Source organism: Artemia franciscana, chromosome 15 (genome assembly GCF_032884065.1).
Source record: "Artemia franciscana chromosome 15, ASM3288406v1, whole genome shotgun sequence".
NCBI lineage: Eukaryota > Metazoa > Arthropoda > Branchiopoda > Anostraca > Artemiidae > Artemia > Artemia franciscana.
Genome location: NC_088877.1, coordinates 29,739,333 through 29,762,530, shown reverse-complemented (window position 1 = coordinate 29,762,530; position 23,198 = coordinate 29,739,333). Strand labels below are relative to the sequence as shown.

General features: G+C 36.7%; 2 protein-coding genes across 5 annotated transcripts in view; one reads left to right on the top strand and one right to left on the bottom strand.

Annotated features, from left to right (window-relative positions):
• The window catches only part of LOC136036312 (GTP-binding protein 4-like), a 55,553-nt gene extending 45,335 nt beyond the window's left edge, over positions 1 to 10,218 (top strand). The window contains exon 9 of the mRNA XM_065718463.1: positions 10,013 to 10,218. Within this exon, the coding sequence (XP_065574535.1) occupies positions 10,013 to 10,165 (153 nt within the window). The 3' untranslated portion in view covers positions 10,166 to 10,218. The remainder of the gene's footprint in view (positions 1 to 10,012) is intronic.
• Positions 1 to 23,198, bottom strand: part of LOC136036315 (uncharacterized) — a 47,597-nt gene that overhangs the window by 5,920 nt on the left and 18,479 nt on the right. The window contains exons 1-2 of one of the 4 annotated variants that reach the window (XR_010619693.1): positions 13,046 to 13,064; positions 2,552 to 2,700 (exon numbers count right to left, since the gene is read on the bottom strand). Coding sequence is in view for 1 of the 4 variants with exons in the window: in XM_065718466.1 (XP_065574538.1) it covers positions 6,481 to 6,632 (152 nt within the window). In the remaining 3 variants the exon portion in view is untranslated. Of the gene's footprint in view, positions 1 to 2,551; positions 2,701 to 6,480; positions 6,633 to 13,045; positions 13,868 to 23,198 lie in introns of those variants that run through there. The other 3 variants (XR_010619691.1, XR_010619692.1, XM_065718466.1) reach the window with 3 other exon arrangements.

Genomic DNA, 23,198 nt, shown 5'->3' with positions numbered 1-23,198 from the left:
CTTCGTTATGTTTCACTGTCTCTGTGGATACCTTGACTACTTGCAGGAAGTCATTGCTCATGGAAGCGGAAATTGGTAAGGTAAGAATCCAAGCTTCGGTCTGTCTCTCATCCATTTGTGCTCCTATTATTCCGGCCGTCTTCTTTGCATCCTTGTTCACTGTACATTCCAGTATCTGACCGGACGAGGTGGCCGTGAACCTGCTGTGCGTTCTCTTCACTGCGAAGTATCTTTTCATGAACTTCTTGTGTACAACAGGAAAGGTTTTTAGTAACCTTAGCATTTCTGATAGGTACTATACGAGACATCTTGTATACTGAGGATGGTCAGCCGCCACTAAGTATGGCAACATCCGAGCAGTTGCTGTCAAATGAGACTCCCAGTCGCAGTCTTGTTTAGTACGAATAAATTCCATCACTATTTCATGTATTTCCAAGAACTGCCGCCTGAAAGCCAACGTGGGCGTCGTATTTTGCAGGGTATTGAAGGCATTCATTATGGGAGCCAAAGTGATTAAGGTATCCTTTGCCTCCTGAAGTGCAGTTCGCGCGTCAGCACCGTTCGCAACTGAAGTCCTGAATAACTCAATGGCACTACCCAGCTGGTCCAGACGGTAGAAGTCTTCGTTTGCTTCGGAGTAATACTCTTCCAGGGACTCCCAGTAGAGCGCTAGCAAGACCTCGTGCAGTATGCAGTAGGTGTTGATAGCTTAGCAGTAGCCTTTCCCTTGAAATAGCTTTTCGCAAGTACCAGGAAGCAACAGCTTTGTTGCACTATAATCTCTTTGAGTCCAGAGCTGTCCATGATCTTACCAACTGCCTTGAGATAATTCAGCAGGAGGTGTAAGCCTCCAATTCGTAGGATTATGTGTTTGAAGTCTTCCGCGTATTTACTTTTCAATCACTGTGCTAGCTGATAAATAAAGAGATCTTGCGTGACCACCGTATCGTCACATCCGACAGCTTTACTTATTGCCACGAATGTTCGCAGAGATTTTTCGACTGTTGTATGTTTGTTTGGTGCTTCATGAAGGAAGGCAAGTAAAACACGTTTGTTTTAGGAACATTTTCCTTCGAGATTTAACTACAAATTGTTCGATAGCTTGGGAACGACGGGGACTTTCTTCTGCGGCCACAAGCTGTGTTGGGCAATCTCTAGCCAGCATTATTGCTTTGTCCAGGTGTCTAATTTCTTTTGGAGTCTTGAGAAGGTAAGTTAACAGGAAGGAGTTCTTTTTCGATCATCAATTTACCTTAAGATCCTCGATCTCTGACACTTGATTTCAAGCTTTTCTTTCGTTAGACATCCAACTGACCTATTTCTCTGGCGCTTAGATGACACAGCGACTTTTGATTGGGTGTCTTTTAGGAGCTCCGAAGGTCTGCCCCATTGTCATACTAAGTAATATGAGTTGATGTGCCATCAAGGGGGCACCATAGAAAGTCGAGGTTGTCGTGCATGAATTGGTTCAAAGAATCATCATCTCTTATTATGCCAGGAGGAACATAGACGCTGTCTACTGTGGTTTCAGTCCTAATTTTGTCTACCGCTGTTGCTAGGAGTCGTCGAATGGTATCGTACGATACCTCAGAACCTCTTTTATTCAGAACTTGAAAGATATCTCTGCTTCGAGTCTTAAGATAAACATAAACTGAAAGCCCAATATGTTTTGGGGTTTCGACGTAAAGCCCGGAAAATAAAATATCTTGGGCGATGTTCATGAATCTTTGTTCTGTCTTTACCATACAGTCTTTTTTTTTTTACCTCTGGATTGTCCCACGGTTCTTCTTCTTCAAGAAGGTAAACAAGAAAATTGTGGAGCTTTTTTGGTATCATTTGAGAGATCTGGTCGGGTATTATTTGCACGTCTTCTGCTTTGCTGTTTAGTTTCTGATCAGTGATTGCTGGCTTCAAAATCTTGGCTGCAATGAATAGTTTATTTCTATCCTGGTTGCCAAAGACTGAACTATTTCTAGTGCTTCACCGGCGCGATTGAGCCCCCGATCCAGCGCTTTGGTTCCCAGAAAGTGTTTTAATGTTTTCGTTCACTGAAACTTGGTCGGGTTTAATTGATTTCTTTAAGGCCATGCGTTGTTTCAAACTAGTGTCAAACTCTGCATCTGCATCAGAGTCACTGGATTCGGCTGTCACCACTGGCAAGATATCTTGGAAATAGGTCAAATCACTACTGCTGCCATCTTCTTTGGACCCCACACGTACAAACTCCTCTTCGACGGTTCGCTGAACGCTGTTCAACGCAACGATATACTCTGATTAGAAATTTTTTCGCGAAAAAAAGATGTCAGAATGCCCCTGCTGCGAAATGACTCTCAGAGAATTTCCGTGATGCTGTAAGTCTTCTTTTCAAGCGGGCTGACTGATAGTTTCTTCTGATTTTTGGGTCTGTTTTGGACAAGATTGAAATAAATGAAGCGTGCAGTTGACAGACTCTCACCGTCTTTACTTTCAGTAAAACTTGTTCGTATTCCTAAATAGGTTCTCAAAAAGCAATTCTCGTACGCCTAAATAACACTAATTAACTGGTTCTTACTTTCACTTTGACAGCATTACATCATCACTTTAGGGTTAATGACTTTCTATCTGTCCAGAAATGATTAATTGTACCTTCTGCCACGTGATGAAAAAAACTTCCCGCTAGGTAGCAGGTTACTTTACAAAATTCCTATTATCGGGCACTCGCTAAAAAAAAAAGAAAAAAGTTGTAGACCCCTCAGACAAAATAATTTAAACTTCTTTTCTTAGCTCATTGTGTTCAGAATTGAACGAACTTTCTTTTTTAATGTAAAATAAAATTACTTTATCTTGAAAAAATTTTGAGATTTTAGCTTTTCAGTTAGAAATTTGTTGAAATTTTTTGTTTTGTTGTTTTTTTTTTTACTGTAGTAATACCTGTACTATTTTTTTTTTACAAACAAAAATCGTATTCGTGTAGCCCCTTCTTTTCTTCTTTAGATTGATGTAAGAGTAAGAGTACGCTGGATTTGACCAATCTTATCTGTAAAAAAAAAAATAAAAAAGAAAAAAAAAATAGAATCGTCGAACCCCATTATAATTACTCGACTATTTTTTACTGTTTTATCTCCTCTCAAATCGACTCCTTCCTAGTTGCCTGGACGTAGACTATTTTTCATTACTTATTTTTTGACACCCATCCCCCCTCTCACGAAAAAAACAACAAATAACAAAACCCAATTGGAAACAGACAAAAAAAAGCATAAAAATATCTATTCTTACATGATTCCAGGTTTTTCCTGTAATTTGTTAATAGGCCACAATTTCCATGCCAAAACCAAAAATAAGATAGCATAGGTAAATTTATCAGTATTAGATAGATCATGAATAAACAATGAGCATGAACATGGACAAACAAAAGCGTTTAATGATAGTTATAAAGTGCGATGTCTACGCACTTGTTATTCTACATTTCCTATATATTTCTTTTCCTCTTCACCGTTAGCAAAAAGCAAATTGCCACGAGAAAGAGTCGTGATCATTAATTAAAAACATTCAATAAAATGACGCAGAATCAAGGTCACCAAATTAGAGTTATTAAAATATTTATCTTTGACGAAGTAAATAGTAGGTTGCAACGCAGTAAGGGTATTCGGTCAATATAGCTGGCTAGAAGTCAACTACGCTTTCTATACCAAGGCCCTGTAAATTGTGGCAGCCGCTACTACTCATTGATTAAAGTTGCGGAGCAACACAAGCGACTGTGTCGCACATCGAGAGACTTGTGTGCCACTTCATGTTTTACGTAAAATTAGGTAAAAAAAAAATAGATATTAATTTCGTAATTTATTTACCCGCGGCGAGAGTAATGTATGTCTAGTAAACATGTACATGGATTATGTAACGGTTGGGAAGTCAATGGCGCTTTCCTTGCAAATATTTTGAATAAGAATAAACCTTTTATCTTTCTTTATGAAAATTATTATGTCCCTCCCCCTTGTTCTCTCTTCCATCCCATTAGAAAAGCTCCTGGTGGTTACTATATATCCCCGACGATATTAAAGGATAAAAAAAAAGAAAACAAAATATAAAAATTACTTCAATTATATATTTAAAAATATTAAATATACGTTACGTCAGATCCCTTGGTTTACTATCATAAACCTCTTATTTATTTATTTTTAATGCTCTTGTACATGCCACCAAGGCGTGTAAGTAGAAGTTACATCCGCGGAGAGGTGCGCATATTCTGAAGACGCCATAATAATGAAGTTGTATATAAAACGAATTAAACGGAAATTCTATAACCATGAGGCAGTGGGTCTGAATGGCTTTCCACGTACCCGTGTGTGCCCTGTGTATGGTAAACTGAAGTTTTAGTTTGGCTTTATAAACTGAAACATAAAGCAGTATGTTGTACCCTAAATAATATTGTCTTTCGTTCTATGAAACATCAAAACAAAAGTACGGTAGTTAAATTAAAAAACAATATAGTGAAAATATTTAATATCAAATATTGGTAATAAAAATATTAAAATAAGAAGTAGTCCCTCAGTACAAGGTTGACGAAACTCAACTTGCCATCTTTTTTCTGGTCTTGCGTCATTTTAGGGCATCAATTTAAGCATTGTTTTAACATGAAAATTACTGTTATATATTTGAATAACGTATTCAATGCAAATATAAGCATCGAAATTAATCAGTTGATATTTCGCCTGCTATTTAGTTGCCAGATAGAAAAATATGTTACTACCGGCGCCTTAATTATTTTTAAACCACACTTTTCATGTGTCTAGCTAGAAGTTATTTTTCTTGTTTTTATTTTGATTTTAAGGTGCTTAAGCATTCTCAGATAGGAAAGTGTTGTTTCTAGGTGTTTATGGAGGAAGAAGGGGGGAGGGTGTCTAGTGCCAATGACTTCTCCGCTATATCACCGTATTTTTTACTATACTTTGCGCTTTTTTGTAACTTACCTGCTTGGTTGATTTTGACGAGCCTTCTCATCTCCCCTCTCCCTTTAAAATTTGTTATTATGTACATACTTATCGCAATTTGTAATTTGTAATTGAGTCTTCGTGTACGCATGTACTTTCAATTTACTTTTGAGTCGATATTACCAAATATAAAATTTTGTAAATGCTCAGACAGGGAATTCTATGAAAAATATTTAAAAACGATAGTACTAATCTTGAGATTTTAGGAGGAGTTCTGAAACATTTAAGACATGTGTATAGTAGAAATGAAAAATTACTTGCGGCCTAGATAGTGTAATATATCCCAACAGCACTAGAATAAATAGAGTGAGCTTAAGTTGAGCTAAGTTCAAATATAGTAAAATTCGAATTTTGATAGAAAGCCTTCAGTTTCTTTTGATCCAACCTTAAATTTTCCGAAGTAGGTAGATTTATAGATTTTTAAACTCTTAGAATATAAAATTAAATTTTAAAAACAAGTGTTCTCAAATAAAAATAAAAGATGGCATTAAAACTTAAAACGGACACAAATTATTCCGCATATGATGAGGGCTGTCTTCTCTTCAACCTCCTGCTCTTTACGGTAAAGTTTTTCTTTTTGCTCCATTTCTTTAAGAACGTCACTTCAAACATGTTTTCTGGTGAATTGAAGTGACAGGTGTTTTCAAAGCACTATAAAACTTTACCGCAAAGAATTGGTTTGTCTTTTTTTTTGGGGGGGGGGGGTCATATGCAGAATAATTTCTGTTCGTTTTAAGTTTAAGTTTGTCGCTCTTTGCTCTCATTTTGAGAAAACTCGTTTCTTTTTAATATTTAATTTCTGTTTGTTTTCATAGTGTACCTAGGGTTTATTTTTATCCAATATGAGTATAATTATCCAAATTGCACTATTGCTTCCTAAATATGAGGAGAGCTTTCGCCCCTCATGCCGCTTCATTCTGTTTTCATATGTGAATATTGTACTAAGAGCTCGAGTTTCGCTCACTCAGGTCCTGGCAGTTGGCATTTGGCAGGCCGTATATACGTGATTCTCAAATTAAACATAAGAACAAATATCCTGTTATTCTTTAATTTTAAGTTATGCGGTGGCACATCAGGAATTTCAACAGAACTAGGAAATTCTGGCGTGAATTCTATTCTCCCTTCCCGTTAATCCTTCACAGAATGATAGATATTAAAGGATTTGTATTTTCGTGAGATTCATTGTGATTCTCGTTGTTGCTTCTCTTCTAACTGCGGATTTCATTTACGATCGATGTGATCTTCGTTCTCGATTGTCGTCTAATCGCAAATTGTCATGTTATTCTTTAGTTTTAATTGATAGGGTGGCAAATCAGTAATTTCAATTGAGTTAGAAAATTTTGACATAAAATCAGTTGGTCCTTCCTGTTCATCCTTCACATACGCTAAACTAACATGCTCCTTCATTCTATTGTAATTTTGATTTGTCTTCTAACCGCAGATTTTGTTTTGCAACATTTTCGTTTACAATTCAATGTGATTCTCCTTGTGCTTCATTTTCGCTCATCATTACCTCAGACATTTTCTCCACGCCTTTTGCTTTTTGCCATTTGGATTCGCTCGTCGTATTGTATAATTTTTGTGAAGTTATGTATACCGAAAAGTCTTCTTCTCCAGTCTTCTTTTCCCCATGCGTCCTAAATATCAAAAACGATGCGACCACCCCTAAGAAAAAAAAAATGATGTATTAAAATCTAGTACTTGTGGGCATCAACCATGGCTAATTGTAGAAAAAGCCGGGGCAGATAGACCGATTGAGTGAGAGGCAAATCTGGCGCAAGCCCTTATTAGGATTATACAAATATGATGATGATTTTGATCCGTTGATCGTTCAAAATGGCCAGTTAATTTTGAATTTAAATCAAGCAGTTGTGGTTATCAAACCATTTCTAATTGTAGAAAAAGCCAAGACAGATAGTCCGATTGAGTGAGAGGCAAATCTGACATACGCCCCTATTAGGATTGTATAAAAATGTTAAAAATCTGTCGATGTGTCATTCCAAGGGCAGAACTAAGGTTAGATAGTCATAGAACTAAGGTATTCATAGAACCTATAGTTTTCCAAGTGTTTGGTTAAATGGCATGGGTAAACAGCTCTTTAAATGCGTATAAATGTGGCGCCATGTTATTCTCTATTTTTAAGTCATAGGGTGGTAAATCAGTAATTTAATTAAATTAGGAAATTTTCGTATGAATTCATTTCCTCCTTCCTGTTTATGCTTCACATACGCTAAGGTATTACGCTCCTTTATTCATTGTTATTTGAAATATCTACAGTAAGCAATAGCATTTGTCTTCTAACCGTAGATTCTGTTGTGCAACATATTCGTTTCCAATTCAGTGTGATTATCACTGCCGCTTGTTCCATGCATTTCCACAATTTTAAGGGTGGATTCGAATAGACCTGTTTTATAGGTATGTTCTTTATGGACTACAGTAGGGGGAGAGGGGCACTCCCTGGGAAACGAGAAGACATTAAACATTGTATATGAGTGGAAAAATGAAAGCATTACCATTTAAATTTGCTGAAAACAAAGCTAAAAAAAACTACTGGTGAGGCTAATGATGTCCTCCACCCACTTTTCCATTTCTGTGTCGGTGGGCAAGTGAATGTTATCTTTTATGCTACTTAGAAACATTGTTGAAGTGGGAGAAATTAATTTGTATCAATAGATATCAATTTCTAATGTGCGAACGCGTGACATTACTTCACCTGAAGTGGGGAACCTCAGTACATTGTTTTTCAATGCTTTAAAATTGATTGGCAATCTCGGAATTTTAAATCGATAGCAACTTGGTTCTTTTTGGGGCCAAATCGTAGTTTGGTGCCAAAGAATGACAGAAAATGTTACTTAAAAGGGCACTAGAGCTTATAATTTCCGTCCAAATGAGCTCTCTCCTAATCTTCTAGGATTTTTGGTTCGATTTGATAACCCCTTGAAAAAAAGCAAATGAACACGCATGTGTGGTATTCAATCTGGGAAATAGTGCAAAATCCCACATGTTTGTAGATTAGAGCTTGAAACCTCTACAATAGGTTTCTATGATATGCGGAATTTAATGGTGTGATTTTTCTTAGGATCATGTACTTTTTTGTTGGCGTTTCCCCTTTTTTGGAAATCAGGCAAAATATCTTAAGCTCGTAGCTTTTTATGGGTAACTGTAAACTTGTTGAAAGTTGAGTCTCAGTCACAATGCTTGCCCAGTTTTCTATCTCTAAAGATGTTCTAGTCTTTAGAAAGTATAGGGTTCGTGGACCTACTCTTAGGTCGACAAACGGGTTAGTGTATGTGGGTATTTAATGCGTGGTATGTGGTATTTGATATATGGCATGTAACTGGGATATCTATGACTGAGAGTGTTAAGTTAAAAATCTCAGGGCATGTCGAGAGCGGATGTTGTGAATGTGTTAGCACTATAGCTGCTCATTCTGTCCAAGAAATGCTCCTACATTATTCTATAACTGTTGTACTCAACAAAAGGATGTTAAAATCTCCTTCGTAGTCCTCAGGTGAAGAGCTAATCTTGAATGAGATCAGATCCTGGTTTATATCGTAGTTTGTTTTCTCGGGATTTCTCTTGTTGCTGATGATGCCACCCTTGTTATTTCTGGAAGAACGAAAACTTGAGGTTTGCACAAAGCTAAATGAACTGTCCAAGAGAGTTCTACTTCGGTTTGATGCTTACTCTGTTGTCCTAAATGTTTCTAATCTAGTTTTTCATTTTCTTTTTCTCCTGTATCTCAGACTTATCTTCAACGATCCATTATCTTCAACGATTCAACGAAATTCATTTGTCCAAAGACCTGTTAGTAGATCAAAGGATGACCATGTTTCTGTCTTAGGCATCCTTCTTGATGATAATTTACCTTTTAAGAACCAATTTGATTTGATTCAAATGAAGGTGGACAGAAACCTTATGGACAATCTTTACCTAAAGATTGGCCGAAATAATTGCTGCCATTGCTTTAAATGACAATTCTCCCTTTTTTTTTCCTTTTTTTCATTAGAAATTTATAGATTTTTGGCTGCTATAGGAATAGAAGAGACAATATCTACAAAATACGTGTGTCTCTGGTAAAATAGAACCATAGCTACCATAGAAGTGCAACTAGGCTGGCAACTTGACCAGAGAAAAGCAGTCAAGTTGCCAGCAAGTAAAAATCTAGAAGATATTAGGTTCCAACCAAGTATAGATGCAAAAATGATAAATCTTGCGTGTCATGTCCAGCAGTGCTTCTTCGCCGCCATTTTCATATAATTCTTGGAATCTATAGTTATAGCTTATAGTTATAGTTATAACTATATAGTAGTTATAGATTATAGTAGTTATAGTAGTTACTATTATTATAGTAAGCTACTATAATTATAGTAGTTATAGTAGCTTATAGTTATAGTTATAGCTCTCTCTGTTATAGCCTGTGGTTTTACATTCTGCTGATGTATTGCCTAAACTTTTTGCAAATTTTAATAATCCTAGAGCTCATTCATCACTAGGTTGTACCTCACTCTGTAACCATGACTTTCGAATATCAATCATGGCACTTTCCCGATGTATATATCGCACTGGAAAAAGGCTTTGGCTTTATCTTAGCTGGAACAACGAACAACGGGCAGCTAAGTCATTCAAGTATGACATCATACCCGAGAAAAGTAACTTTTCAAAAGATTCCTGTTTCTTGTCAAAAAATACGTGCCCTATACAATCTTGCAAATGGGAATGTAGTTTTTCTCAAAAATTGTATTTTGTTTTGATAATATCTTTTGTTACAGAAGGCACTAGATACAGTTGCTTTTAAATAAAACTCAGAGGATCTCTATGGTTTTTCTGTTTTTTTTTTTTCAAATCCCTCTAACACCCACCCCCCTCCCCCGAGACAAAAGCCTGCTTAAGTGCCTGATTACTTTAAGTAGGAAAAGAAGCACTGCTGCATTCTCTTAGACTTAAAACTTAGTATCTTATTGTCAAATATTCGTTCCTTTGATGAGCATGACAAACAGTAAAATTTCCATCTTAGGTTTACGTGATTAAACTTTCAATTGCAGGCTCAGATAAAGCTAAAGAAAATGCATAAGAAGGCGCAGACAAAGATGAACCGTATGGGGAAAGCAGGCGAAGCTGATAGACACATTGGTACCAAAATGCCGAAACATTTGTTCTCTGGCAAAAGAGGAAGTGGGAAAACAGACAGGAGATAATTTGTATGCTTTGGTTGTGTTTCTCCATTTTTGGAATAAATTATTATTCCGTCGTTTTCATCTTTTGTTATGTACAGATTCAACCTTTCGCCTTTTTCATCCCATTTTCATGGATGACATGTTGTTCCCTCTTTCCCTCTCTTAGCTGAATAATTTTCTTGGTTTAAGTCAATATTACTGGGGAAATAGCATAGGTACATAAATCTCGGACTCTTCGAGGGAAAGGAGGAGGGTAAAACTATTCAAAAGTGCATTTTCAGGAAGAGGGTCTTTCTAATCAATCTTGCAGGGGTGGGGGGGGTATCGCTTATCTGTACAAGCATGTATATAATCGGTAATTGAGATTAAGTCACATCAAATGTAGTGCGATAAGTACCCCCCCCCCCCCCCCGCTGCAATAAGTAGTGGAACAGCATAAAAGAAAGCTGTCACAGAGAGACGTTAACCTTCGAATGTTCTCGCGTTACATGAGGTGTTACTCCCTGATAACACAAGATAAAGATGATAGTGTAAGTATCTTTCAAATAGTTACGCGGCAAGCTGGGTTTTTCCGGTTATATATATACAAATATATATTTAGTGATAAGTATCTGGTGAACACTCTTATTCCCTTGCTTGTTGATTCAAGTTCTAATCATTTTACGAAATGTTCAGGGTATTCGGACGTACTTCATTCCATGGATTTGGACCACAGCTGGTAATTTTTAAGCTTTTTAATTGCTACTGGTTATAATTGGCATCTGTTGGTATTGGTATTTTGCTCTCTCCTTTTTCTTTTTTTTTTGTTGTCTTCCTCATTATCTCAGTGTTTCAAGCTTCTTTTCTTGGGACACAATTTGGATTGTTACCATTCATTTTACTTTACTTGATTTTGTGTCAGAAGATTTTGACCATATTCACAATCACTCGTGCATCATCTAGTCTATGTATCCAACCTTCGGTCCAAGGTATGTTTACTGTCTAAGATTATCCTAATATTAGGCTCCGCATTTCACTGTTGTATGTTGCAATATGAACAATCGGCCCATCTGGTTTCTCAAAGAAGTCTTTTGCGTGCTTTGGACAGAAGACCAAGTTGTGACATTAGTGTATCTCTAAAGATTAGATGTCTATCAAGACGCTGCTTGTCGAAAACCATTGACACAGGAAGTGAAGCCAGTGTATACTGTCCACTGGATAATCATTCTCAGTGCAAAAATTTTTACCCGATCCACTTTACCTTATGGAAGGGAGCTTTTTGATTGAAAAAGATAAGAGGCTTAAATAATGAAATATCTACATGTGTAACTGGCGTCGGAAGGTTACTTTCTATAGTTTTAGTCTATTATGCTCATGTTTTTTATTTCTTTTCTTTTTAATGGAACCAGGTGTTCCTCAAGACTGTAAAACTGACGAGGGTTAGGACTCAATTTGAATTCGAGGAAATCATAGCGATTCCAAGTAATTTCCAAAACCAGGCTGGGTTTTTGAGTTTACACTATACTGTCAAAAGCGTAGTGTTGGCGGCATGTTTACATTTTATTTCCACTGGTGGTGCTTTATTGTCTGAGGTCATGGACCTAACCAGAAGGGAATATTGGGTTTGAACTAGCCCGAAATATTACTCATAGTCGTAGATTGGTCGCAAATATATAGATAAAAATACTTTGTCTCCTTAAACACCAAAAAATATTCATTTGACTCGTCAATTGGTCTTTAAAATGAAGATAAAACACCCTTAATCCCCCCCCACGAATGAAATTCCTGTATAATGGCCCTGTCTTTGTTGCTTGTACCGTTAATCCCTTTGAGATCTATGTTCAAGCAACAAACATCTTCTTATTTTTCATTGTCGCATCCAGTTTCCATGAGAAGATTGAATGGAAATAGAAAAATTGGGTGGGGGAGGGGTATCCACCCAGATTTTCCAAGACTTGAATTTTGCCAGTTTAAGGGTTTTACAGCAAAGGACACAACAGTGTTATATCCTAACAGCACTGTATCCTAATATCCTCTGCATCCTAACAACAGTGTAGTGGTCCTAATTGGCCCTTCGCTCAATAAATTTGTGCAGATGAGATTGATGCAGATTGCAGGTTGAGTTTTCGGAGGAACATTTAATCGAGTCCAGGACTCAACTCAAACGACTGAGTTTATAGTATGCTACATTTTCATGGAGAAAAAGCATCAATATAGTTTGAAGTTAATCACGAAACTCTATGAAGTGGCCTTGCAAAATTATAGCGTGTAAATTTATCTTCGAGAGCCTGGCTTATTGTGCCCTCTGTCACAGGCGCATCCCTCCTACTCTACCTGGTGTACCTCCAGCTCTTAGAACAATACCATTCCGTCATCGGGATGAAAATTTTGCTCGTTAATTTGAAGTATGTTTGAATTCCCACTGAATGTGTTTTAGTTCTCATCACGGTTAGAGGATATTTGACGCTGCAATTACGTGTGTGTTTTTTTTTTTACGTTTGGAACATCAAAATTAACTAAGATATTTAAAATTTTGGATCAAGTTTTTTGCTGCAAGGGTAGGACAATTTTAGAAGTGACCATATTTACCGATATAATATATAATGCTGAAGTAGCTGAAGGCATGTTGAACAGTTTTAAGTAATAGACGAACATATTGAAATATGTTCATATTGAAAACTTAACAAACGTATTGAAACAGATACATATTGGAAACTTAATAAACAAACAAACCTACAGTATAATTCTATGTTTTGAATATGATTCAGTTCCAAAATAATTCAGTCAAATACTTCCTGCTGTTATTAAACTCACGTAAAATATTCTAGCGGGAATTCCAAAGAAATTATCGAGCAGTATCAACTGCGTTTCGGAAAAAGAGTTTTTGCTACTGTCAATGTCTTGACAATCTACTGACAATACCTTCTATGAACCTCTAAGCTGACAGGTTTTTCAAAATATTAGTATGTTGCCATACCATTGCATATATTTGACCATAAACAGTCCTTTCTGTGCTAAACACAGCATGGGCCGGATTTAAAGTTTTGATGTCTCTAGGCCCAAGCGTTTTAGCTGCTCCATTTTTACGGATTTCTGGGTAAATCCCTGAAATTCGGAGATTGTGGAAGCACTGAACACAACGCAACTGACGAGCCAAAAATAATGAAAGAGAGAGGTAAAACCGAACTCTCAGCCGTCATTCTTGGGACACATCTGACAGCTCTTAAGTGTTCACGGAATTCCTGTTTTGTTGTAAAATCGCTTTCCTTTGAATAGATAGCACGGCGACGGAGTGCTTCTGGCACTTTGACGATAAATCACATGAGTCCAGTTTTTGTTAAGAAAAAAATTATTCAGTGATAGAACTATCACTGAGCAGTTTGCTCCCCTGGCATTGTGCGCCCATAGACCAGGCCTAGTGGGCCTATTGGTAAATCCGAGCCTGCCTGAGCGGCAATTCGGGTAAAAAAAAACATCAATGGGCAAGGAACTGTGACTACCGGTTAACAGCACAGACTGTTCTATGAATAAATTTCAGAAAAAGTACCCGAGTCATAAATTGAGCAATAATTAGGAAACCAGTTTTTTACAAATATTTTTTTTATTAGTTACCCTATGAAAAAAAATTTCGGTGCTTTCTAAATGTTTTATCTAAATAATTGCTCCAAGATGTTGCGTGAAATCTTTCCGGTGAAGACCGGAAAACAAACAAGCAGATAAATAAAAATCAGCAACATTTAAATTTAAAAGATAGCTGGTATCTTGTTGTGAACCGCAGAAAAATTATGGGCAGCTTTTTAACCGTTTTTTAGCTGAATTGTACTTTTCGTTATATCAGTTGTTTATCTGAAAATAAAGTTCAACGAACTTGTAAAACCAAGATATTCAATATGTTTCCTAATTAAATAAAAAGTGAAAACCAGATGACGCTACGTAGTTATGCAAGTGACATAAAATCTAAATTGCGCAACACATGTCGCATATTTACATGTGCCAAGTGTAATGCTAACAACAAATAAGGCAGTGTTGTTTGCCAAAAAAGTTGAGTTTCTTTTATTAGGTTTTATACTGTAATTAGCCTCTCAGTAGAATAAAGCGTTTGTAACATTAATATAGGTAATATTTTATGGTTTAGCCTACGATCATCATAGGGGGAACGTATTCTGAAAACTAATCTGTAATGCTTACTTTTCTCACTCCTAAACTCCATTTTGCTTCACTTTAGCCCCCTCTCTTTTGGTCACCCCCTGATGAGGTAGTATATAATAATACATGTAAGCTGAATACATAACTAAACGATAACGCTATAATAATAATAAAATTGCCATATAGCACGCAAAAAGTTAGTAATAATGAGATTTTTATGGTTTATTTTTTCATTTTCATCAGGGTCGTTAAACCATTTTTAGCCAATATGTTCTTAATTCTTTCATAATGACTTAGTTTTGTTGATGGGCTAAGGAATGCCCGGCAACGAAGGTTTCAGAAATGAAAAAAAAACAACGGATAAATTCGTTATTCAGGGCACCATTAAGGGGAATTAGAACGCATTTGCACGATAATGTCGGTTGTATTTGGAACATATATAAAAGATTGCGAAATATAGTATCGACTAGAATTAACAAGTAGTACTATTTGTTAGGATATAGATGATTGCATTCAAAGAACTAGTTTCTCGCTGCAGCAGCCTTTTGCATTTGTATCTTTTGCATTTTACATGTTACTTTTCAAGTTATAAGTAACATGTTACTTACATGTTACATTTCAAGTTACTTGACATGAAAAGTGCGTTTATGCTTAATTGGATTGAATATACCTTCATATTTAGGTCCTCTTCTTCAATGAAGAGAGGTTGGCAGGTGAATCCCCTCCTTCTCTACATTGATCTCTGTTTCAAATCCCATGATCTTGTTTCTTAACTTAGTCACAACAAGGCATTTTCTATTGCATATACCCTCTGAAACATCTCGATTATGCATTAGCATAAGTTATAAAGTTATTCATCATATTTTATATGAAAATATAGTTCTGCGTAAAAAATCGATTTTTATTGCAAAAGCACGTAGATATTGCTATTCTCTAAAATGAACCATTAAATTTTAGGCTGGAAGCTATTATACTCTTGATATTCCAGTGCCATGGTAGCTGTGGAGAGGAACAAAAACGGAAAAAAAGATGGTTCTGATGCAGAACATCGTGGTTGCAGCCGCTTTCCTTGTCTTTTTAAATCAACAGATTTTTTCTTTTTGTTCAAGCCACGAGACTGTAAGTTTCCTTTATAGTATTTTCGGTCAAAGCAATTCTAATGATGCAATCTTTTTTTAGATCCGATACCATTTTAGGAGTTTCGGGCTCTTTTTGTTACCATGAGTCGTTTTCGTCTGTTAATAGGTTGCAGCTACCGCTACAACCATGATCAGTTTGGCTTGTTCACTGTTAGTTTTCATGATTACGTTTTCTACTTTCTACTTCCACGTTTAGTCCTAGGCTTGGTAACTTTTTTATTTATTTTAGGGGTCTCTGTCTCCATGCCCTCTTCAACAAGACTTCCAAGTTGATATTTTGTAGACGATTGATTATAGCCACATTGTTTGCACGTAAAAAAAAGTGCCCATTTTTCATTCATGGGTTGCACGTTAAAATCCTTTGCTTGGTCGGGCTGGCAGGAAGAACTATTTTCTCGTTTTACCGTATTCCCCTCAAACTCTATATTTTTTCCAAATACAGTCTGTTTGTTTTTGTAACCATGCGCCTCATTTGTCAGTTTGTGGTCTTTAATCATTTGGTAAACTGGTTGACAAAAGTCCGTTTGATCTGGTTGAAGTTTAGCGTAGTGGTAATAATCAGGTGGAAAAGTAAAATTAGAAGGCCCTAGTTGTGAATTAGTGTAGGGAGGAACTGGTTGATGATTCATATAACCATGAATTGGTTGAAAATTAATATATGGGTTATTCGACGGATGATCAGCCTTGTGGCGGCTACGTTCAGCATTTCCATACAAAGGAATTGACGAAGGATAATTGTAGGGAAAATTTTGCTGAGGAATAGCGTAAGGATGGTTATTAGCTGAAGCATTGTGAAAGTTAACATTTTCCAAAAGGTTTCGGCTATGCTCAATTTTAGGAATGGGCACAGGTGTTTTCCCAAGGTGCTGTTCATTAAATTCACTGCTAAAGGGAGCTGGTCTTAAGTTATTCAGTACAGGCTGATGTACCATGGATGCAGCAAAAGTAAGATTCATTCTATCATTGATTGCGCTACGAGGATTGTCTATCATTGCATCCCTCCGTAAATCTTGATGATTACCTACGTGTTGGTTTGAGTGCCCTGCACCCGCATTGTTTCTGCGATCCATAGATCCAGAATAGTCAATATTAGAGCAATTGGCTTGCATTGCTCTGATTGGAGGGGCTTGGGAAATATATAAGTTTTCTGTTGACTGTAAATTATCGGGTAATGTGATATGCTGTTGGGTACTGTTGTTGCCGTTGTGATTATTGCTCAAAATGTTCGTCGGCATGTTTGAGAGAACTTGCATGTTATTGTCATTGCTAAAATTGTCTTTTCCATTATTGAGCTCATTACCACTTTGAGCATTTAGCAACTGGTCAATTTCATGGTCAAATTCTAAATATGGATCATACCCATTTGTTAAATCTGTTGAAAATATAGCCTCGTTCCTGGCATTGGTGTTCTCAGTCTCGTTTCGCTGCTCCTCTTTGGCTGATTGGGCTTCCTCACTCATTTCGAAATCAATAGAATGTGAACTGGTATTATTATCCATAATCGCTTCTTACTTCACTAAGATTAGATACACTTGCCATTGAGATGGAAACCTCAATGGCAACTTGTTTTGATTGAAAAATTGTATAAAGACTGCGCTCATCTTTTGATCTGCTTCGGGGAATGGAAGGGTTATGATTAGTTTTTTTTTGCAGTTTTTAGATTCGTGTAATTGTTTTTAACAAGAAAAAATAATGAAAATTGTTATCATATTTTATTTTCTCTCTATATCTACGTCACTTGAGTGGCGACTAATTATTCATCTTGTTAGAACAAGAAATAAAGCGATTTAACCTTCCTTATTAATTGTGCTATTGTGTTCATCGAATACGTAGCCTAAAATATCTACTTAAATAGCTTAATTTTTTTTTTTTTTAGCTTTTGTAGATTTTTCATCATCTTACCTTTTGTCTTTGGGGGATGGACATATTGAAAAGTCGGTTTTTTAGTCAAAATCTAATCAACTTGGGTAAAATACAACAAAAATCTTAAGACTTTGAGGGACTCTAAGACCCCTCTCTCCTCTGCCTGTATTTCCTTTTCATTTGCCTTTCATGGTTCAAGCGGTAGCTGCAATCTAGTAAAGGACGAACCAAGGCCCGTAGTAACCAAAAATTAAAAACCCATTTTAAGGAAAACTGGCAGGTGAAAAAAATTGTATTTCACTCTGATCCAAGAATGGTAACTGATATGTCGGTTGATCCTAACTGTAAAACGTTATTTTAAAAAGAAATATACTGGGGATTTCGAAAAATAGCCTGAAACCCCAAAGGAATGGCGTCGATTGAAACAAAAGATACATCTTCGGCATTGCCATGGCCAAAATTTTTAATCAGGAGACTTACAGTCCCTTGACTAGAGCAACAAGGAAGATCAACCAGGAATAAGCAAGGAAAATCACCTTTTTGCATGGGTAGCAGTGATGTTTCTTCTTTTTTTTCTTTTTCTCCTTCTTCACTGCTAGCGGGGCATCATACAAGACAGAACATCGATATACAAGATATAGATATACAATAGATATACATAGATATACAATAGATACACAACAGAGATACAAGATATAGAACATCATACAAAGCTATTTGAGGGATCATTTTAAAGGAAATTGCGATATCTAACTGCTTTTGAAAGTACTAAAACATAGTATTGAAAATGAAATTTATTTTTCATTTTAAAAACTGTATATTCATATACAAAATGATGAATGACGTCATAATCGTAGGTTACAACCATAAATGACATTATGCTAAACTATATGATGAAGATGATGAAATCAGTTGCAACTGGGCTCGTGCTTTATTACCATGGTTATAGCTTCCACCATCTCCCTCTCTCGTGCCTCTCAAAGACCCCTGGAATCATTAATATTTGGTATATTAGGGTTTCATCCCGTCGTTCTGTCGATTTTGAATAAAAAAATTAAACAAAAAAAGCTTTTCAACTGAAAGTAAGGAGCAATATTAAAACTTAAAATAAACAGAAATTATTACGTATATAAAAAGGGTTACCTCCTCTTCAACACCTCACTATTTCCATTGAAGTTTTTTAGAAAATTAAAAAGTTACTTAATTGTTTTTATTAAACGACCCTTGTGTTTCAGGAGTCGTTCTCAAAGATTTGTGACAAAATTCAAATTTTAGCGTTAAGAGCGACGTGTTGAGGAGGAGGCAACCCCTTTCATATACGTAATGATTTATGCCCGTTTTAAGTTTTGGTGTTGCTTCTTACTTTTAGTTGAAAAACTTTATTTATTTATTTAATTTCTGATTGTACTTTAAATGATCCCAGGAAATCTGGCCCTACCTTCACGGAAAAATACCTTCCCCGCGGAAATGTCCTCTAGACAATTCAATCCCGGGGAAAATTTACTCAGGACAATTTCTCTTGACCACTCCACGCGTAAAATTGAGACGGAAAAGAGAAAACGAGACATACAAAATTAATTTTATTTAAGAATTATTGCAAGTTCCCCTAGTGTATAATTTCCTTGAGAAGTTCACCCTCTAGAAACTTCCCTAACCATGGAAGATTCCCCTGTGGAAAAAACCCCTGCAGAAAATTCGTCCCCCTCCCACACGAAAATGTATGCATGTTTCCCAATAACAATTACTATGCGTAAACAATGGCAAATATTATATCTTTGACATAAACATCAACAAGAAGAAGAATAATAGGAATTCTTTTCGTAAGAAGTGGAATTATATGTGAATGAATATCTTAACCCTATGTCCAAGGGCCGTCCTCAGCAAAACATAAATATATAGAAGAAAAGAGACTTACAATAACTTAACTATTAAAACTAAAATGAATATTTTTAAAACAATCCCAGCATCCATACTTCAGCAAAGTTTAACCAGGACCAATAAATAAAGTGAGGTGAAACAAGGCAATTCATTGAAGCGAAAGAAAAATAATTAAAAACAAGCTTTCAATGCTGATCTAGCTTTTTTGGTAGCTAACCTCGAAGGTTTTTTTGAACTTCGCTGAAGCAAGGATGCTGGGACTGCTTTAAAACTTTTCATTTTAGTTTTAATGGTTGTATGTTGTTGTAAGTCTGTCTTCTTTTATATATTTATGTTTTGCTGAAGACGGCCCTTGGACATCGGGTCGAATATTCATTCAAACATAAAATTCCATTGTCTTGCGAAAAGAATTCGTATTGTTCTCCTTGTTGTCGAGGTTTATGATGGAAAGACACCGTGGTCTTTGTCACTATTTATATCTTAAGGACCTTTCCCCTGGGGCTGTGGATGGGTCATTTTATATCCAAAGGCATAATTTTGGACCTTTTTAGCTATGATAAACAAAATGGCTATCTAGAAATTTTGATCGGACGATATTGGGGGAAAAGGGGCAGATGAGGGGGCCTAGTTACCCTCCAATCTTTTTGGTCTCTTAAAAGGGACACTAGAACTTTTAATTTCTGTTTGAATGAGTCCTCTCACGATATTCTAGGACAACTGCGTCGATACCATTGCCCCTGGAAAAAAGAAAAAAACAAAACAAATAAACACGCGTCTGTGATTTTTCTTCTGACAAAAAAAAAATACAATTTTTGCCACATTTTAGCCGATATGAGCTTGAAACCTTATCAGTCGGGTTTTCTGATACGCTGAATCTGATGATGTTATTTTTGGGGATGATTCCCCGTTTATTCAAAAATTACACAAATTTTCTCAGGCTCGTAGCCGTTCTTTGATAAGACTAAACTGAATGAAACTTATATATTTGAAATCAGCATAATAAGTTGATTCTTTTGGCATAAATATTGGTATCAAAATTCTGTTTTTAGAGTTACGGCTACTATTGAGCCGTGTCGCTCCTTAATCACAGCTCGTTACCAAGAACTGTTTGATAACCGTACCTTAGACCTTAGGTCCTCCTGTGCCTCCAGAGACGCTCAGGGCATCCTTGAGAAGCCACCAGTCATCCCTCATGTGCGCCACTGCAAGAACGTCGTTCTATGCCGGTTGAATAAAAGCTTTTATATTCCGCAGGTCCGTCTGATATATGTGCCTCAACGTATTGCACGGTCTGCCTCTACTTCTTTCTATTTCTGGTTGCGTCTGGAACGTCGCTTTTGAGATCCGGCATTCATCCATACGAAGCACATGCCCCAGATATTTCCACCAACGAGTCCTAATGACATCTGTCACTATGTGTTGTCTGGTCACCCGTCTCACCTTCACTAGAGATTTCTTGTGACCCAATGGATGTTCAGCATTCTCTGGAGACATGTATTCTCAAAAGCTATAGTTCTTCTTTCTTGTATGTTATTCAGACTCCGTGTTTCAGAAGCATATGACGTTGCTTCTGAATGGGGATGACGTTGCTATTGAATAGACGAAGTTTGAGTCGAAGGGAGAAATTCTGTGACCTCGATACCAGTTTCAGTCTATTGAATGTACCGGAGGCCTGCCTGATGCGGCATGATATATCTTTTTCAGTTGATCCCGTATTTATCACTGTGCTCCCAAGATATTTAAATTCTAGAACCTTCTCAATGTCCTGGTTATCACATCTCAAGTGTAAATGTGGATCCATTACTGCCATATTTTTTGTTGTATCAACGTTGATTCTTGGTCACAAAAGTCGGCCTCTGTCGCGTACAGCTTCTAGTAATTCTTGTAGTTTTTTCTTTTACAGGATTCAATGAGCGTGATATTTTCGGCAAAGTCCAAATCCTTAATTTGGTGTTCTGCGTTTAATTGTATTCTTCTGGTGCCAGTGTTACGGAGCAGATTGTCCATGGCTTGGGAAAACAGGAAAGGTGACAAGAAACAGCCTCGTTTAACTCCGGAAGGGACACGAAAGTATCTTGTCCTTCCTTCTGCCTTTTCAACGCAGCATTCAGAGTCTTCGCATAGAGCCATTATGAGGGCTACCAACTTTCCAGGGATCCCATAGAAGGATAGAAGTTTCCATATAGTCTCGCGATGCAGCAAGTGAAAGGCCTTTTTAAAAGTCAATAAGTCCAGTGTATAATTTGTTTTGCCACTCTCGGCTGTCATCCATTAACACCTTTAGGGTGAAGATCGGTATATGAACATCCTGGTCTAAAGCCATGCTGCGCTTCTCTCAAGTACTTTTCAAGTGGACTTTGTGTTCTGTGGAGGATAATTAATGCAAGAGGTTTACCAGGTATGGATGAGAGGCTAATGCCTCTCCAATTCTCAGGTAGTGTCTTTTCGCCTTTTTTGAAGATTTTAACGAGTTTGTGGTGCCTCCAATCTGTTGGTACTTTTTGTGTCATCCAAATTTTTCGGAACAAGGACAGCCAAATAGATATGCATGAATTGCTTGACGCTTTTATCCACTCCGCCGTCATACAATCTTCGCCTAGTGCCTTGCTGTTTTTTAATTCCTTTGCGGCTGTTAGTAATTTGTCAAGAGTTATGGGTTCTTTATTGATGTAAAGCTTGAGGAAATCTATAGAGAGTACGTCTCGAAGCTAGAAGCATCAGGCGGTGGTCTATTCAAAAGCTTTTCAAAATGATTGGCCTATGTTTCATCAATAGCCGATCGTTAAGTGATGAAAACGCCATCAGAGTTTCTCAAAGGTCCATCTTGAATCGGTTTCTTGCCTACCATTTTCATTCGTTAGTTTATAAAGGGTCCTAGAGTCTCCTCTCTTTACTTCATCTTCAGCTTGCATTACTTTTTGCTCAATGTAGTTTCTCTTATCTGCCCGTGCATTTTTTTTATTTCTTTGTCAATCTTCCTTGTGTATTTTTATGCTTGGTGCATGGGCATCCACGAGTTGGCCTTTTGTCTTCTTCTTTTCAGCGATCCGGTTTCACGTCTTTTGTGAGAGCCATTCATAATTCAGTTTTGGACGGCACCCAATTGTTGATTCCACCACTTCTTGATAGTATGACTTCATATTCTCCCGTATTGCCTTCATCATCTGCATCTTCGGGCAAAACAAGGGTTTTAAACTTATTGGATAGTTAGATACTGAACAACGTTTTCATTTCCTTGTGTTTTAGATTTGCTGATGCGAAAAGTGCTTTTGCAGGTAGTGGGCACTTTCCTGTATGCTTCTTTAGTTTCAAGAGAATTAGTTTTACAATTTTGTCAGGGACATCACAACACTTGAGGATTTTCCAGAGTGTATCTATAAAGTCTATAAAAATTAGGTGTAGTTTCTGTCTCCACTTGTTTGTCTCATCTAATATCATTCGTAGTGTAAAAATGAGATCTGCAAAAGAGCGATTTGGGTGAAAACCGTGTTGTTAGTCCCTTAAATACTTGTCAATCATTGGCTGGATGCGGTGCAGAATTATGAAGGTAAGAAGCTTTTCCAGAATCGATAGCAAACTGATTCCTTGCCAGTTGTGACACAGTATAAAACACTGTGTGATATATATAATAAATGTAAAAGACTTAAATTCAAAGCTTCTCGTCAAAGGCTATTGGCATAAATGATTCTGTATAACTTAAGAAAATGGGGGAAGCACTCCTTGAAAGTAATTTGATCTTGGTGAAGTTCGTACTATCACATTTTGGATACCCATGAGCTATCTACCACCTCCCTCTCCGTGCTTCTTGATGTCTTAGTACATTTTGAAGAAAATCTTTGATTGATGTTTCACAAATGAATATTATTTTTAATATAATAATACAATAAAGGCTAGCTTGTAATATTTAATCCTTTCGGCAATTTTAGTCTAATGGCTTAGTTATACTTTGTATTCTTCCCAAAAGCTTCTAAACAATGTTTTCTTGCCTCCATGTGATTGGTTTATTAGAAGGCGTTGCTTAGTTGTTCATTAACCTCGAGCTTGATTCG